This window comes from Panicum virgatum, chromosome 2N (genome assembly GCF_016808335.1).
Source record: "Panicum virgatum strain AP13 chromosome 2N, P.virgatum_v5, whole genome shotgun sequence".
NCBI lineage: Eukaryota > Viridiplantae > Streptophyta > Magnoliopsida > Poales > Poaceae > Panicum > Panicum virgatum.
In genome coordinates this window covers 51227990-51245292 of record NC_053146.1, presented here as the reverse complement: position 1 = coordinate 51245292, position 17303 = coordinate 51227990, and the positions used below count along the sequence as shown (strand labels likewise).

The 17303-nt window shown below is 46.6% G+C and overlaps 1 protein-coding gene and 1 long non-coding RNA gene across 2 annotated transcripts; one reads left to right on the top strand and one right to left on the bottom strand.

The window, feature by feature from the left end:
• Positions 1-1639: 1639 nt before the first annotated feature.
• On the bottom strand, positions 1640-4382 carry LOC120658899. Its single transcript, XR_005668876.1, has 3 exons — positions 4320-4382; positions 2979-3049; positions 1640-1887 (listed from the first exon to the last, which is right to left on the bottom strand). It is a non-coding gene; the product is annotated as an uncharacterized LOC120658899 (long non-coding RNA).
• A 670-nt stretch (positions 4383-5052) lies between these two features.
• LOC120661063 lies at positions 5053-10381 on the top strand. The gene is made up of 8 exons (XM_039939752.1): positions 5053-5404; positions 6884-8103; positions 8178-8472; positions 8603-8809; positions 8897-9070; positions 9221-9421; positions 9522-9635; positions 9805-10381. Exons 2-8 carry the CDS (start codon positions 6920-6922, stop codon positions 10153-10155), a joined length of 2526 nt encoding a protein of 841 aa, XP_039795686.1. The 5' UTR covers positions 5053-5404; positions 6884-6919; the 3' UTR covers positions 10156-10381.
• The last annotated feature ends 6922 nt before the right edge of the window (positions 10382-17303 follow it).

Sequence of the window (17303 nt, the reverse complement as noted above, 5' to 3'; positions counted from 1 at the left end):
TTTTCAAAAAAAAAAAAGATTAACAAGGCCATGGCTGGAGTTTCCTGCCAAAATCCCCTGGAATGTTGAGCCAGCTCTACGGCGTACATGTCCACGCCCAACACATGGTACCTCCGGCAAGTATCCAGATACCTACTGTATTCCGCGTGGTCCTGTACGGGAGTATTCGTACGCTGGGCGGCCGTGTACCTGTACGGTGCGTGCCGGCGGAGCAGTAGGCGTCAGAGACGTGGACGTGACGGCGAGCCGAGAGGGTCACCTCACCGCCTGGCATGGCAGGGTCTGCGTTCACACGGCGAAGCGGTGGCGGCTGCTCCGGCGACGGCGAGACGATTCAAATCACGACTTCATTGAGGGCAGTACGGTAACTAGGGGCCGTGATTAAGGCGCCTAATCCGATTCTGCGACGGTGACGGTTACCTGGAGCCAGCGGTGGCGCTGCCACCACCGACAGCCTCTGCCGGTCACCCCCGGCAGGGTATATGCTGGGCTGCGGATCCCGAGTGCGAGATCACCACTCCTTTTTTTTGGAGCCCGGGCGTGCGCTTTCCGACCTGCTAATCACTCTGTTCGGCGGCTCTAGCAACCTCCAGCTCAACAGTATTTTTCTCCCACACCACTTCAGTACTGGCTTCCAGCCACCAACTAGCCAACAGTATTTTTTTCTCACACCACTCCAGCCACCAGCTCCAGCTCCAGCCCAGCGAACAGAGTGAATGCCTTATTTTAGGAAAACAAGGCCACAAGGAGAACATGATACAGATTCTATTCGGAATTCTGACCGGAAAGTTTTGTTTTACTGGTAGTTTTAATGGAAAAAATGGGCTTGTGAGACCAGAATTTAAAGAGTCAAAATTGCAAAGCCACATGTTAGGAATGTCTATAAGTAAAAATTTTCCCACTTAAATCTTCTTTTATTGAATCTTCTAAGACCATGCTACCTAGCCGTGCTGCCTGCCCGACGCAGCGTCCTTCCTCCTCGCATCAGCTTCTCAACACTGGCGCCTCGGCGGACTGCCACATCAGCTTCTCAATTCCGATGCCCCCAATCTCTAGACTAGAACACCTGCCGTAGGCCCTCCCATCGCTGCCCATGATTTCTTGGGTCTGTCTATAGCCTGCTTGGGTGATTTGGGGGGCATCTACACTCGAGTGAAAAGACAAAGCAAATCACATGAATCAAAACCAAAATGAAAACTGAGTGAAACAGAAGACTCTGTCACCCGAGTGAGGAAGCCCATCAAATCACTCGAATATAGCAGACAAACAACAACTGAGTGATTCTTGGTATAGATGACACTCAAAAACAAGATTTTGATAAAAATAAATAATACAACAAAATAAGAAATATAGCCTACAACAAAATTGCACCAGAATCCACATTTTGAAAATGTGGGTCTGATCCAATAGAAGGCACAAAAAGAGCTAAAATATTTATATTTTACAGAACGGGAACCATGAAAAATTAATAAGTTTGAATAATCATAAAAGAACAAATTTAGAGTTTTAACAACTTAATATACTTCAACTTAATATACTTTAGAAGTTGAAATATCAAACTTTATAGGAACAAATAAATAGAACATTGAGATAAGATAATTTAGAGTTTTAACAGGTTAATATCCATTTCAAGTTGTATTAAAAAGAATAACAAGCCAATATTAAACAAGGAGTAAAACAAAAGACAAAAGAACTTGATCTGATAACCTAGAACTTGCTCCCAAAAGACTGCACAGCAAAAGGCCTAGCTTCTTTCTTCAAGATATAGCAAAAACTTCATATCATCTTCATAACTCTTGGATGCTGGTTCACATCTTCATGAAAAGGCATGTAGCCGACACAGGAAACAAGATCCCTCCTAAAAGCATTCTGCTTAAGTGCAAATAACTAGAAAAAACAAAACATAATCAATCAGCTAATCACATTGAACTAGAATGAACAGAGCTGAAACAAAAATATTATGGGGCACCCTGAGTTAAACAAAAAAAGAAATAACAAGAAGACAAAATGTACAAAATTTTCTATATGATTACAAAATTTCAAAAATCAGGGGGCACCAGTGTAATCCCACAGATGTAAATGCAAAGATGTCAGATTACAAAATTCTCAAAAAAAAATTCTACGGATTACAAAATTTCAAATATTATGGGGCACCTAGTGTAATCCCACATATGCAAATGCAAAGATGCCAAATTACAAAATTCAAACAGAGCTGAAACAAAAATATTATGGGGCACCTTGACTTAAACAAAAAAAAGAAATAACAAGAAGACAAAATGTACAAAATTTTCTATATGATTACAAAATTTCAAAAATTAGGGGGCACCCAGTGTAATCCCACAGATGTAAATGCAAAGATGTCAGATTACAAAATTCTCAAAAAAATTCTATGGATTACAAAATTCCAAAAATTATGGGGCACCTAGTGTAATCCCACAGATGCAAATGCAAAGATGCCTTACAAAATTCTCAAATATTTTTTATGTATTACAAAATTTCAGAAATTAGGTGCACACTGTGTAATCCCACAAATGCAAATGCAAACTGTCAGATTATACAAAGTTCTCAAAATATTTCTATGGAATACATAATTTCAGAAATTATGGGGCACATTGTATAATCCCACAAATGCAAATGCAAACTTTCAGATTATACAAATGTCAGATTCTACAAAATTACACTCGCTACATGTGTAACTTACAGTATAATATCCACTGTAATTTTATAAGAAAAGCACTGTCAATATAATTAAAAGTGACGGTAACTTACAGTTCATACAAGACACACGTAAACATTCACAGAAAGCTGTCAATACAAATTGCAACTTACAGTTCAGAGAGGGCACACATAAACATCAATACAGGAATCATCCCAAGAGGAATTTAATTTAATAATACAACATGAATACATATACCTAAACATCAAGCTGACTATTAGGAATATAAGAGAACATGCATGGAAAGGCAAAATCACAATACCTTTTCGAGGCCTCCCATACTTCAAATTTTGCCCTGGTTTGGTCACAGCGAACTCCTTTTGCTTGAATCAACTGATGAAATAAATGAATTAGATTAATACAATATGACTAACAAATTGCTTGAACATGAATAAGGTATTTCAGATAATTCCATAGTTCTCAAAAGTACAAAAGTAAATCAATGCACCGGAACCAATCAAATTTATATGGTTCTCAAAGGTACAAAAGTAAATATATGCAATAGAATCAGTCAAATCAGGAAGCAGAGGTTACTGCATCTAAAATCAAGTCAACCACTACAATTACAATGACCTAACATTGAAATGACAGTGTAATGAACACTGTAAATAAGACTTAGGAACACTGTCAGTAACTTAAAAAATATTTTAGTACCGAAGGAAATTGAATTAGTTAGTGACAGAATGCACATTAAAATGAAATAAACAGAAAAACATGGATGCTTTGAATCAGGTACATATAGTAGCTAAAGAAGATTCAGCAAAGCAACGCACTGATATTAGTGCTATGGTCACATATTAATATAGATTAGATTAGCAACAAACAGGAATACCCGATAGGTACATCAAAAGCGGTCTGGGAATTCACCAAATGGAGAGCTGGCCCACATGTCATAGATACAACCAAATAGAATGGCGGCGATAGAGCCTGACGAAACAGTAACGAGAGGCGCGGGCGCCGACGCGAGCAGCAGCACCACCACGCCCCCCGGCACCGCTCCCTCCCAAGCGCCACCTCGTCCTCGGCCTCGGTGGCTGGACGCGCGGCCTCCGACGTGGGCCGCCATGCGCGCTCCAGCGGAGAGAGAGAGAGAGCAGAGAACACATAACACACGCATGCAGCTTAGACGCCAATCCACTGCGTTCGGCAGCCAGCTCCTGCTCCAGCCCAACAGTATTTTCCTCTCACACCACTTCAGCCACCAGCTCCAGCTCTAGCCAGCCCAACAGTATTTTTCTCTCACATTATTTCAGCTCTAGCCTCCAGCTCCAGCCTACCGAACGCAATGAATGAAATCGATTGAGAGAGGGCGAGATGCAGGCTAGCTATTCAGAGGACAACAGCTAGAGCTGGCCGTGGCCGAGCACAATGGAATCCCAATCCCCAAACGCAGCAACAGTTGGGGAGGAACCCACACCCACGCCATGCCTGCAGAGAGAGAGAAGGGTCCAATCCAAGGGGAGGGGCCGGATCAGATGCATGCGCCGGCCGTCTGCTGGGATCTCTCCTATCCCGCAGCAACGCCTCAGCAGATCAAATCAACAACAAAAACCACAAACAAGGGAGCAAATCGAAAAGAAATCAGGGAGGAGACGACAACAACCTGAAAATCGCCTCACCTTGCCGAGCTAGGAAGGGAGCGGAGCTCACAAGGGAGAAGAAAACGAAATGGAACTGAAAAGAAGAATGGGGTTAGAGCAGCTAGAAATATCAGGCGGCAGACGAAAGGATCAAAAAAAAAATAAAGCCGACAACATGGGCCCGCAGATCACTGAGATAAATGGCACCAAAACAAACAAAGGGCGCAGATTGGATTAAAATTAGATCGGACCGCACAACAAATCGAGTGAGCAAAGTCTTCAAATCACCTGAGTGACAGCTAGCTTTTCCTTTCTTTTTTTGAAAGAAGCTGCCCATGAAAACCTTTTCTTCCCCCCACCTGTAACATTCCTGCCATAAAAATACGGGTAGTTTAGTACTAGTATTGTTTTGCCTTTTTTTTCATTCCTTGGTTACTAATTGGGTAATCAGGCTAACGAATGTAAACACATGGCCACATGGGAATGTAACCTCTGGATATTGTGTTACTATGTTGCAGTTGTGGCATTGTTAACTGAATTTTTTTTTGAAAATTCGTTGTTAACTGAATAACTCTTTTTTTTAAGGCCTTCTGGCCGTAACTTGGCCACGTTCTCAAATCACGAGCCCCCCCCCCCCCTCGGTGGCTTGGTCCTCAGCGAGGCCATTGCTAGGCTCACCGCGCGGTGACCAGACTCGGCGGCCTCGAAACACGCGTTGATATAAGCAAGCAGCAACGGCCACCACGCCCACGCCCTCGCGGTGGCGCTGCCAGTGCCAGTGACGCCCGCCCGCCTGCGGCCTGCCTCGCCGGTCGCCGCAGCCCAACAAGGCAAGTAGCAAACCTCTCCCCGTAGAAGCGGCCGCCGGATCAGCCAAGTGGCCGGTGGCCGCCTCGTCCCCGTCCCGCGCCGCCCGACCGCCCGCGCTGCGCCGGCCGCCGCCCCGCACCAACATTCCCCTCGGGAACCGCGGCGCCCGATTCCGCGCCGCGATTAGAAAAGGGAGAACATAAGGAACGGTTAAGGGGCAACCGCTTCCTGGTTTCGCTTCTCCCGCCCGCCCACATCGCGAGGAACCGAACCGGCGCGGCGACCGCGGGGAACTCCGGTGAGCCACCGCTGCCTCCTGCGCTGATTTTTCTCCTCACCGTTTCGTTTCCTCCTAATCGATCCTGTTCTTGCGCGTGGGGGGATTCCTGCGCCGTGGTGTTTCGATTCGAGATTTGGCGGTTGGTTTCCTGCGGCCGTCTTGGGCTCTTGCCTTTCTTGTGGTGCGCCGCAACGTTTCGTTGCTGAAACTAGCCAGTAGCCGGGACTCGTGGTCTGCATTTGTCGAGGGAACCTGTAGATTGGTTGCGGCGTCCGATCAGCATTCGCAGACTGAATAAGCCGTGCTGGCGGCTTATTGGGATGCGGGGTGCCTAGTCTGGTTCTTTCCTGTTCTTGTTCTTGCTCCTGCGATGTCAGAGCGTTTTCTTGCGATATCTGCTACTATCTGATAATTTCCATGCGGACCATTAGAATAATTTTTTGGATCATTGGTGGTAGCCTGTGATTCCCACTTTTGTTTCTTTTTTCTGTCTGCTGCCTGATAGTTACTGTCTTGTTCTCAAAACGTTCCTAAACATTTTCCCTGCTAAAAGCTGCTGCGGCCATCTGTTGGAAGAAAAGTAATGCACCTTCAGTAGCTTTCTCTTGTGATTGGTAATTTCGAGCAATGGACTAGGACATAGTGATTCTTGTGGAATCAAGTACTGCCTCATGCTCTGTGTCACCGCGTTTGCATCCATCATGGATCGTTATTACCTTTGCCGTATCAGTGGCTTGTCAGATCTCCCTGTACTCCAGTTATGGTGCAGCTTTATGTCTGGGGGCTCTTTCGTCCCCCATGGGACCTCGTTCTCGAATTGAATCCAGGGACACGGTGGTCCAAGGTCAGCTAGAGCCCCCACCGGCCACCGCCATGTGCCTCCCAACTACCTTCTGGCCAAGCGAATTACTTGTTTGTCGTGGAGACATATTATTTGTACCAGGTTCTCTTATTAGGTTGTTAGAGCATTTTCAAATTTGCTTGCAAGATGGAAATCTTGCTCAGCTGTCTGGTTCATGATTTGAGTTGCTGTCCCGTTGCTTGCTTTATGATGTGAACATCTGCTTCTAAGTATGCAGTCAGGACTAAAGGATTTAGGAACTTACCATCATGCTCTACAGGAAATGTTTTAGTGTAAACTGAACTTCTTTTTTTACTTTGCAGAGGACTCATCTCTGAGCAATAGTGTTTTATAATACATGTCTTATTGGAATCCACATTTCTTTATTTACCATGTGAACATCTGTTTCTTAGTATGATCGTCAGGATTATGCTCTATAGTAGATTTCTTAACCAGGCGTTGTGCTTTTTTACTTGGGGTGCAAAGGACTTTTTAACCTGTCAGCTCTGACCTTGCAGTGCAACATTTCAATATTTTCTTTTCAAGTGCAAGGAGCAAGTTATGTGCTAGTTAGTTGTTATTTGCATTTTGCCATGGCATGTAGTCTATTTGATAGAGCTTTGGTCGGTTGCTGATTTTGTTGATGGTCTGTGCAGGTATTAAATTTCTAGAACATCGTAAGGCATACTGAAATGGGTGTCAGAGAGAAAGGGGAAGAGAGAGATGATCATTCAACTGATGTCGAAAAAGATGGTAAACAAGGGAAAGAAGCTGAATCAGACTATGAACCAGGTAGAGATTCCCTTTCATCTCAATGTGAAGCTACCAGTAATGAAGATACTAAAGCAAAGAGAGTTTCAAGGGTTCCAAAGAAGCTAGCAAAGAAAGAGTCGAAAGAAAACAGCCCACGCTCGGCAAGGAGTATTTCCTGTCGTCAAATTCACACTAAGCTGCAATATATATCGTCAAATAACCCTCAGAACAAATCTCCAAAAACAAACAAAATGGCTAATGGTGCTAGAACGGTAGAGGTGAAGAAGACAGAAGCTGTGAAAGTTCCTTCTTGTTCTTCATCTGAGGTGTCGGAGGAAACAGAGGAAAAAGCTATTGAGGATAGACCTACAGATGATAAAGCAGTTTATAGCAGAGCCAAGGATAGTAAAGCCGTTGAAGGCAGAACCACAGATGAAGTCACTGAGGACAGAAACAAGGACGATAAGGCCATCGACGCAACGAAGGATGATAAGACCATTGAGGATGGAACCAAGGATGATAAAACCATTGAGGACGAAAAGAAGGAAGATAAGGCTGTTGAGGACGGAACGGAGGATGTTATGGCTGTTGAGGAAGGAACAAAGGATGATAAGGCTGTTGAGGATGGAACAAAGGATGATATGGATATTGAAGATGGAAAGGATGGTAAGGCTATTGAGGGCAAAGTAACTGATGATAATGCCATCGATGGCAGAGAGGCTGATGGTAAAGCTACTGAAGAGGCAAAGGAGATCGATATATTGGATGAAGCTCCAAAATGTGATCAGAGTACTAGTACTGATGATGAAATTGCTGATACTGAAGAAGACATAGTTCATAATGGCCATTCAGTTTCTTATGAAAAGAATGAGGAATTAGATTCAAAAATTGAGAAGTTAGAGCAGGAGCTGCGTGAAGTTGCTGCACTTGAGGTTTCTCTCTATTCTGTGGTGCCAGAGCACGGTTGTTCATCACATAAGTTGCACACACCAGCTCGCCGTTTATCTAGGTTGTATATTCATGCATCAAAATTTTGGTCATCAGATAAGAAAGCTTCGGTTGCAAAAAATTCTGTTTCTGGGCTTGTGCTTGTTGCAAAGTCTTGTGGCAATGACGTTTCAAGGTAAATTACAATTGCATTCTACCTTTTAATTTGTTGTTATGATCGATTAAGTAGTAAGAATCATTTTGATGTAGGTTGACATTCTGGCTATCAAACACAGCTGTGCTAAGAGAAATCATTGCACAGACCTTTGGTACTTCACGACAATCAGGTCCGGTTATGAAGTCTTTTATCACAAATGGTAATGCAAAGAAGCCTGACGGAAATTTCGCTCATATGCGATGGAAAAGTAGCTCCAATGGCAAGCATGCTAGACCCAATACTATGCAGCTGCCGGATGATTGGCGGGAAACTGGCACACTCTTGTCAGCATTGGAGAAGATTGAATCTTGGATCTTTTCTCGGATTGTTGAGTCTGTGTGGTGGCAGGTAAAAGTTTACCCATCATATCATTTCTAGAAATCTCAGCATGATTTTGCTTCATTAGAACAGTGATATTCAAAACCAATTGGCAATTTGTTCATGTTGTCAATCGTCTCAAGGATTTTTGTTTCCCCAGGCAATGACACCCCACATGCAAACCCCAGTGGAAGATTTGTCGACTCCGAAGATCAGCAGGTTGTTAGGGCCTTCTTTGGGTGATCAGCAAAATGGAAATTTTTCTATTGATCTCTGGAAAACTGCATTTCGTGATGCCTTAAGCAGAATCTGTCCTCTTCGTGCAAGTGGACATGAGTGTGGATGTTTACCAGTATTGGCAAAATTGGTATGCTTTCAGATGTTCCTTTTTTGTTATTTGAAAATAATGAAGTTTTCTGTGACCTATATTCCTTAATTGTTCTGATATTATCAGGTGATGGAGCATTGCGTAGCCCGTTTAGATGTTGCTATGTTCAACGCTATCCTTCGTGAATCAGCGAATGAAATACCATCTGATCCTATATCTGACCCAATTGTGGACTCAAGAGTTCTGCCAATTCCAGCTGGGGACTTAAGCTTTGGATCAGGCGCTCAGCTGAAGAACTCTGTATGTACTTACATTGAAAAGAACTGCATCTTTAGGCATAAACCACTTTGGAATTATGCCTGCAATTGCATGCCAAGAAAACAACAAAGCTCCTCTTCCTTTCAAACAATACTGATTGGCTGATTGCTAAGTCATGAAACGCTTGTGTAGGTTGGGAATTGGTCCAGATGGTTGACAGATACATTTGGCATGGATGGTGCTGGATCTGAAAAGGATGGGCAAGATGCGGAACATAATGGTGATGACCGAAGAGATGCAACCGAAACAAATTGTTTTAAGCTACTCAATGAGCTGAGTGATCTTCTGATGCTTCCTAAGGACATGTTTCTTGAGAAATCCATCAGGAAAGAGGTAGGTTTTCACTTATAATTCCTTTCTCATTCCCAAGTCCTAGCATGTGCCTGTTTCAAGCTGTTTTGTGCCTGAAGTTTTGGTGGTCTTGTTTTTTTAGGTCTGCCCTTCCATTGGCCTTCCACTGGTAACAAGAATACTGTGCAACTTCACTCCTGACGAGTTCTGCCCGGATCCTGTTCCTGGCATGGTTCTGGAGGAGCTGAATTCCGAGGTATATATTCCGTTTGCTTAAAACGTATTGCCTTCGATTTAGGCATTTAGTACAGTAAAATATACGAAACCATCTTGCTACGGCATGCTGTTTTTTTTTACTGAGGATCTGATCATTCTTGTATACTGATGTCAGTCAACTGATGCTGCAACTAACTAATGCCCTGCAGAGCCTGATGGAGCGGTTCACGGAGAGAGACTTGATCAGCACATTCCCAGCCACCGCTGCTCCTGTGGTGTACCGCCCCCCTTCGCTGGAGGACGTCGCGGAGAAAGTGGCCGACACCGGCCGCGGCGACCCAGAGCTGGACCGGAGGGGCTCCATGGTGCAGAGGAGAGGGTACACCAGCGACGACGACCTGGACGACCTCGAGTCCCCCCTGGCGTCCCTGTACGACAAGAGCGCCCCGCCCTCGCCGTGCAGCAACGGCGCCGGGCATTTCAGCACCAGGCAGCAGGGAGCCTCCATGGCCAATGCTAGATACGAGCTCCTCCGAGAAGTATGGTCGGAGCGGCGGTGATCTTGTATCCGCGTTGTAGAAATGGCGTGAAGAAGAAACAGCAATCCAAAAGTGATTAGAAATTGCAATCCGTTTGGTCTTGTATATTCGTTCCTCTGTGAACCCGTGCACACATGAAATTCGAGTATAGTTCGTTCATTATTTTTCCATTGTATGATCTAGTGCATTTGTATTGTAAAGTCTATCTGAATGTGATGGAATCATGAAAGGTCGAAGGGTAGAATCATACTACTGGCACGAGTTGCCATGCAGCTCTTCATTATTCTATCCTGCCCGTCCTGGCGTCCTCCCAACCCTTTTTTTCTTAAAAGGAATATTCTGTCAGTGCTTGTGCCTTGAGCGTGATCGATCGGTGTCGAGTGATTTCTCTCTCTTCGCCGACGTTTTGGTCAGCAGGCCACTTTGCGTGACCTGTTTGTTGGGATCTGTGCTTTGTAGATGATCAGACAGGGAGTATGAACAGTAGGAAAAGTTGTAATGAAAGTAAGTGTCGAACTCTCCAATAATGATCAGAAAATTCAACCATTTACACTGTAGAGAGAGGGGGCTATTTATACCCCTAGCCCTCGGCCAGGTTTTCCTAAATTGCCCCCTCCCAACTCACTTACAGCTCACTCTCAGCCGGTTCCGGGGTAAAATTACAAGGTGAGAGATTTACAAATCCGACCTTCTCACGTACTCGGGAGGTGTACAAATCTGACCTTACATATTCACGTTTTACTCACATGTCCTCAGCCGACGAAGGTTTCAATAACCTTCGGGTACCTCCGGGAGTTTGGGTCATGAAGGTTCCATCAACGATCTTCGTTCCCGGTCGCGGGCTCTTTTCCCGAAGGTCTTGATCTTCGAGTTTATGCTTCCGGGTGGCCGTTTGTCACCTTCGGCGCGGAGGAAGCGGTACTCTTCGGACCGAAGGCCTTGGTGACTGCGCTTGCGCTTCTGGACAACCATCCGTTACCTTCGGCCTTCAGAAGGTGATATCCTTCGTTCCGAAGGTCATGGTTCGCGAGTTCGCGCTTCTTAGTGTTCCTCCGATACCTTCGAGTATGTTTGGCTCCATTTCGTTGTGGCCCTGCAAACAGGTTAGGGACCATTTCTGAGGGTGAGGGCTTGACCCGAAGGTCCAATCCCCAACAGTAGCCCCTCGAGGGCGAGGTCCGAAGCCGACGGTCCGAACCCTTGTTAATGAAGAGGATTGCGTGTAACCTTCGGGAAGCTCCCGAGGAAAAACGTCTCCCGAACCGTCGGCTGTAACGGTCGGTTTTTGTTGTATACGTGTCGTTCTCTGATTGCGCCGCTTGGGCTGCCGTCTCCTCGGTTTTACCGCTGGAACTGTTCCTTTTCACCGCCTATATAAGCGGAGGAGGGGGTGGGGTAAAACCTGTGCCCTCTCGAGCTTTGCCTTCCTTCGTCGCTTTTTGCTATAAAGCGCTTTGTCCGAAGGTTCTGGTTTCGTGCGTGGTGAAGCTACTCGTTTTCTTCGGTGTAAGTAACTTTGTTGCTCATGGCTCGCACTAAACAGACAGCGAGGTTGATCGAAGGTTCGTTTGAGCCTTTGTTCCTAATTTGACTTTGTTTTTTATTTATTTTTGTAGTTATGGCATTTATTAAGAGGACGGTTCTCCGTACAGACTCTGGTCCAGCTTCCGAAGGAGAGGCGGGTGGTTCGCAGCCTTCTCAGCAGCAGCAGTCCAGCGAGAGCCTTTCGGCTGTGTCTGCGAACGTGTCGGAACTGATGGCTCCGGAGAAACGTAAGACTCTGCTTTTCGAGCCATCTGTCGTATCTCAGAGCATGATAGACTTCTACGTTACGAAGGGCTATTTCGCCGAGGGAGTTTGTCGACCTCCGGGGGCAGAATTGATTCCTGTACTGGAGACCGGCGGGGTTGTGGTCTTTAAGGATTTTTTTACAGCTAGGCTTAGACTTCCGATGGATCCAATTGTGCCGAAGCTTTTGGAGCCATTCAACGTGAAGCTACACCACTTTACCCCGAACGGGATTGTTGCCTTGGCTAAATTTCTGTGGGTGGTGCGCAGCTTCGGAGGGGAAGTGTCTGTTGATGCCTTTTGTAGGCTTTTCCAGCTGCACTGCCAGCCTCGTAAGGTTTACATAGATGATGATTCGGAGCTTAGTGAGGTTCAGAACGGCTGCTGCACCTTCGTACCTCGTAAGCCGAACAAAAGGACCGGTCTGTTAAAGGTCATGCTCTCGACAGCTTACAAGAACATGTGGGAGGGGAACTGGTTAGGATATTGGTTTTATGCCAAGATTGGCTTCCCTGACCCCGAAGGTTCTGGTGAGGAGAAGTATCTGCTTGCTTCGGACATTGAGATGTTCGATCATGTCTATCAGCCTGCCTTCAGCAAGCACGGGCCAGGTTTCAAGTCGTGTCTGGAGGCCTTCATGACGGCTTGCCAAGTTTGTGGTGGCAGGGATGCTGTCGAGGAATTTCTGGCTGCGAAGGTTTGGCCGCTTGCTGCTGGCTGGTCTCCATCGAGGTTTGAGTGTAAGCGCTTTATTGGTTTGAAGTATGATGTGACTTCTCCGGTTTTTGGGCTTCGGAGGCCCGAGGGTTCTAGTGACGAAGTTATTGTGGATGAACTGGAGCGGCAGGCTGCGGAGATACTGGGTCCTTGGAACAAAAAGGAGTATCTTTCTTTGGTGGAGGTGTGCGGAGGGAACCTTCGGTTGAACCATTGCTTGGCTGAGATGGGTGTTGCTTACGAGCCTCGGCCAGTTCCGGCGAACGCCATTCCCAGAATGACGCCGTCGGGGAACATTGGTTCGGAGGTTCCTGAGTCAAAATCTAAGGGCAAGGCTAAGGTGGGGGAGGCGGGGAGCTCTGGGGCTATTGGCACACGTGGACATGGGCGTGGTCGGAAACCTTCGAGCATGAAGGTTTCCGTTGCGAGGGCTGAGAGCGCCAAGAGGAAGGCGCGAGATGAGGAGGTGTCTTCGGGCGATAGCGGTACGCCCTCATTCATGGAAGAGCTCATGGGAACGGTGGGCGGGGAGATCGCAGTTCCCGAGGGGAGGCTTTTTAGACCCCATTATGATCTTAGTGATGAGTACGGGACCATGCTTTTCGGTTCCGGCCGTCGGGTTGAGGTGGCAAAAGCGCTGATTAATCTTCATTGTTCCTCCGAAGGTACGACAAAGCGCCGGAGGATTCAAAGCCTCGTCAAGACTGGGGCCAAGCCTGCGGACATCCCGAAGCCATCCGTGCCGAGGGTGACCGACTCGACGGCTGATGCTCCGAAAGGTCCAGCTCAGGCACCGACCGCTGCACAGCCTGTTCTAGTGGTGAACATCGAAGAGGGAGAAATCTTGGTTGGTGAGACGTTGATGGCGCTCAGGGGTGGGGAGATTCCCGGTGGTTCTTCTGCTCCCCCTTCGGATAGAGAGGTGGAGGCGTTGGAGGGGATGACCTTCGATGAGTCTGGTAAGTTTCACCTACTTGGCTTTTCCTGATTACCTAACTTGTTCGTCGCTCTCGAAGGGGTTTTTATTTATATTACTTTTTGCAGCTGTGTCGGCGTCGATGCAGCAGCTCTTGGCCGCGATGCACGGGCCTGGCACGACTGGGATTCTCCCTCCTCAAAGGGGTAGGGTGGCGTCTGATTACGTTTGGCCTTCCTTCGAAATTTGGTTTTCCCGGAGGTGATTTTGTTTTTGTTTCAGGATTTAATGCAGCCGTGGCAGAGGCTTCTACCTCCGATGCTGCTTTCATTGTTGCTGAGCTGAGCAAGAAGCTTGCCCATGCCAGTCGGATGTTAACGCAAAAGGCTAAGGCAGACGCGGATCTTCGGGAGAAAAGCGCCACCGAGAGATTGGGTCTGGCTGATAAACTGCGGCGGGCTGAGGCGGAGGTTCTCGCTCTGAGAGAGGAGAACCAGCAACTAAAGGTTAAGTGCTCGAAGTTGGAGTCAACTGCTTCGGATAACGAGAAGGTTCTAGAGAGCCTTTGGAGGATCGTTGAGGGGGATGCAAACGAGAAAGCTGCCCTTAAGAGTAGGATCACGAAGTTGGAGTGGGTTCAGACTAGAATGGCTGAACTCGAGCGGGTCATACCCGAGGTTGCCAGACGGGCCGAAGGAGTGTACCAAGAGTACAAGAAGGCTCTTGGTGCCCTTGGAGCTGAGCCTTTGCCCTTGCCTGAGCAGGTCGAAGGTCTTCAAGTTTTCTTTCTGCTTTTGGACTGGTTGCTGTCAGAATTTGAGGGCCTTGGTGAAGTGATGAGCGTGGCAAATGATAACGCGGCCTCTGTTTCCTTCGAGGGGCTTGTTGGAAATCTTCTTCGTGCCGGCGCAGTTGATCTTGCCCGACTGGATGGTTTTCAGTATGTACCGTACGAAGGTTTGGCAGTGGAGGTGGCAAAAATTCAAGAGTTGAAGGCTGCGTTTTTTGAGCGTTTCTGGGAAACTTCTGGCAAAGTTGCCGTTCGGACTCTGGCGGCCGCAGCTGCTGAGGTAGGTTTGGTTCCAGCAAATTTTCGTTTTTTCTTTTGTTTGTTTTTAATTGATTTCGTCTATTTGGTGCAGGAGGCGGCTCCTGATCAGCCGTCGGGGGACAATCGAATGTCCGAGGATCGGAGGTCTCCTTCGGGGAATGTTGCTGCTGGTTCTTCGGGGGCTCAGGTGTAGATTGGTTTGTAGTTTACTTTGGCAGTTTTTCTGGCGCTTTGGTCTGTAAATATTGCCAGGGTGCAGGATGTGAACAATGCTATGGTATTGATGAGCTGGGAGACTTTTAGCCTTGCTTGTCCTGGATGCAGCGTTGCGGAATATTTAATCTGGTCCGGTAAAAATTCATTGTAGCATGCAGGATCTGAATGTGACTCGCGATTGCCTTTGTAATGGCTTTTATTGCGTATGCTTCGGGTTTTCTTTTTGTGTGCATCCTTCGAGGTGCTGTGTTGTGCGTCCTTCGGGGTGCCTAGTGATGTGCATCATTCGAGGTGCCTTGTGAAGTGCATCCTTCGTGTTGCCGTGCCTTGTGCATCCTTCGAGGTGCCTTGTTGTGTGATGTGTTAGGCGTATTTACACCCGAAGTTTGCAGGGTAGTGCTATCGTGTAGCTCTTGGAGAGAAAAGTCCCCCCAGCCTTTTTCTTGTCGAAGGACCCTTTTGGATGTAATTTTTTGTCCGTGGCGACGCTTGTTAGGGTGGTTCTTCAAAAAACGTCTCCCCCCTTCCTAACGAGTCGTTGCCCGGAGGTGTTTTGTGAAAAAAGAGTGTTTGTTATTTCGATATATGATCTGTTTGCCAACGAGGCAATGCGCGGAAACTTTGTTTTTTGGTGAAAAAACGTCTCCCCCCTTTTTTGCGCGCTTCTGTCCTCGAAAGGCTTAGCTCTTTTTGGGTAAATCGAATGATGTGTGCCGAAGGTTCTTGTTGGAAAAATGCCCCCCCTTTCTGGCATCCATCTTTCGATTTTTCCGAGGTAGCCTGTTGTCCTTCGCTTTGCACTAATTGTATCCTTTTTGTCGTTGGTTTTTGGTTCGTATCTTTTGAAGGGTCGGAGGCCCTTGGCGTTTTTGCACTTGTTGTTTGCTTGTACCGAAGGTGTTTTGGTTCGGACCTTTTGAAAGGTCGAAGCCCCTTGGCGTTTTTGCACTTGTTGTGTGCTTGTGCCGAAGGTGTTTTGGTTCGGACCTTTTGAAAGGTCGAAGCGCCTTGGCGTTTTTGCACTTGTTGTGTGTTTGTGCCGAAGGTTTTTTGGTTCGGACCTTTTGAAAGGTTGAAGCCCCTTGGCGTTTTTTGCACTTGTTGTGAGTTTGTTCCAAAGGTTTTTTGGTTCGGACCTTTTGAAAGGTCGAAGCCCCTTGGCGTTTTTGCACTTGTTGTGCGTTTATTCCGAAGGTTTTTTGGTTCGGACCTTTTGAAAGGTCGAAGCCCCTTGGCGTTTTTTGCACTTGTTGTGCGTTTGTGGCGAAGGTTTTTTGGTTCGGATCTTTTGAAAGGTCGAAGCCCCTTAGAGTTTTTTGCACTTGTTGTGCGTTTGTGCCGAAGGTTTTTTGGTTCGGACCTTTTGAAAGGTCGAAGCCCCTTGGCGTTTTTTGCACTTGTTGTGCGTTTGTTTTGATAAGTATGCAAAGTTTGCGGTTTCTGCATACTTTGCTAACTTACTGTTTTGTTTAGCATGCAGATGCTTGCCGAAGCTTGCCATTTTGGATGCTTAGGCGGGAGTGACACTTTTTGGGGAAAATTCATTGTATTGAGTTTTTTTACACTGGGTCCGCCTCGTCAAAAACCTCACCTCCTGTGCGGAGTTTCCCCTTGTGATGAAAAGAGTACGACCCATTTACAATGTAAGAAATAACTGAAAATAGATGTGAAGGTCCGCGATCACTTATAGCTTCGCGATGCGTCCTTTTTGCAAACTTAAATGTAGCACTTTTTCAGGCTGTCGGCATTCCAAGGATGCTGCAGCTCATTGCCTTCGGCGTCGGACAAGTGATACGACCCTGGCCTGTTGCTTTTGATTACTAGGAATGGTCCTTCCCACTTGGGCTGAAGTTTGCCGGAGGTCTCGGCATTTGGCTTCCTTTTTACGACCCAGTCTCCGACTGCGATGTCCTTTTTCACTATTTTTTTGTCTCTCCACTTTGTTGTTTCTTGTTGATACTTTTCTAAATTTTCCAAAGCTTGTAGGATGTCTAGTTCTATGAGGTCTTTCTCCTCCGTGGGTGTGCCCTCGATTTGATGAGTCACCCTTAGGCTTCGATTCTTAAGCTCTTCTGGTGTCATTGCTTCGGCACCATATAGTAGCCTGAATGGGGTGAACTTGGTGGTTCTTGATTCTGAGGTGTTGTGGGACCAGATGACCTTCGGGAGTTCATCTGCCTATTTACCCTTTTTCTGATCAAACATGCACTTTTTGATGCTGCCGAAGATGATGCCATTGGCCCTTTCGACAGCCCCGTTTGATTGTGGGTGGTATACCGAAGCAAAGATTACCTTCGTGCCCAGACTGTAACAGAATTCTCTGAAGAGCTGCGAATCAAACTGTTTTCCGTTATCGACAGTGATCTCCCTTGGGACCCCGAATCTGCAGACGATGTTCTGCCAAAAGAATTTTCTGATTGTTTCCGATGTGATGTTGATGAGTGGCTTGGCTTCGATCCACTTTGTAAAGTACTCAACAGC

Excerpts from the sequence above, each read along its gene's own strand:
- LOC120661063 (XM_039939752.1), top strand. The coding sequence starts at position 6,920 with ATGGGTGTCAGAGAGAAAGGGGAAGAGAGAGATGATCATTCAACTGAT. Across the intron at positions 8,473-8,602 it reads TTGAGTCTGTGTGGTGGCAG|GCAATGACACCCCACATGCA; the intron begins GTAAAAGTTTAC and ends TTGTTTCCCCAG. Across the intron at positions 9,071-9,220 it reads GCGCTCAGCTGAAGAACTCT|GTTGGGAATTGGTCCAGATG; the intron begins GTATGTACTTAC and ends ACGCTTGTGTAG.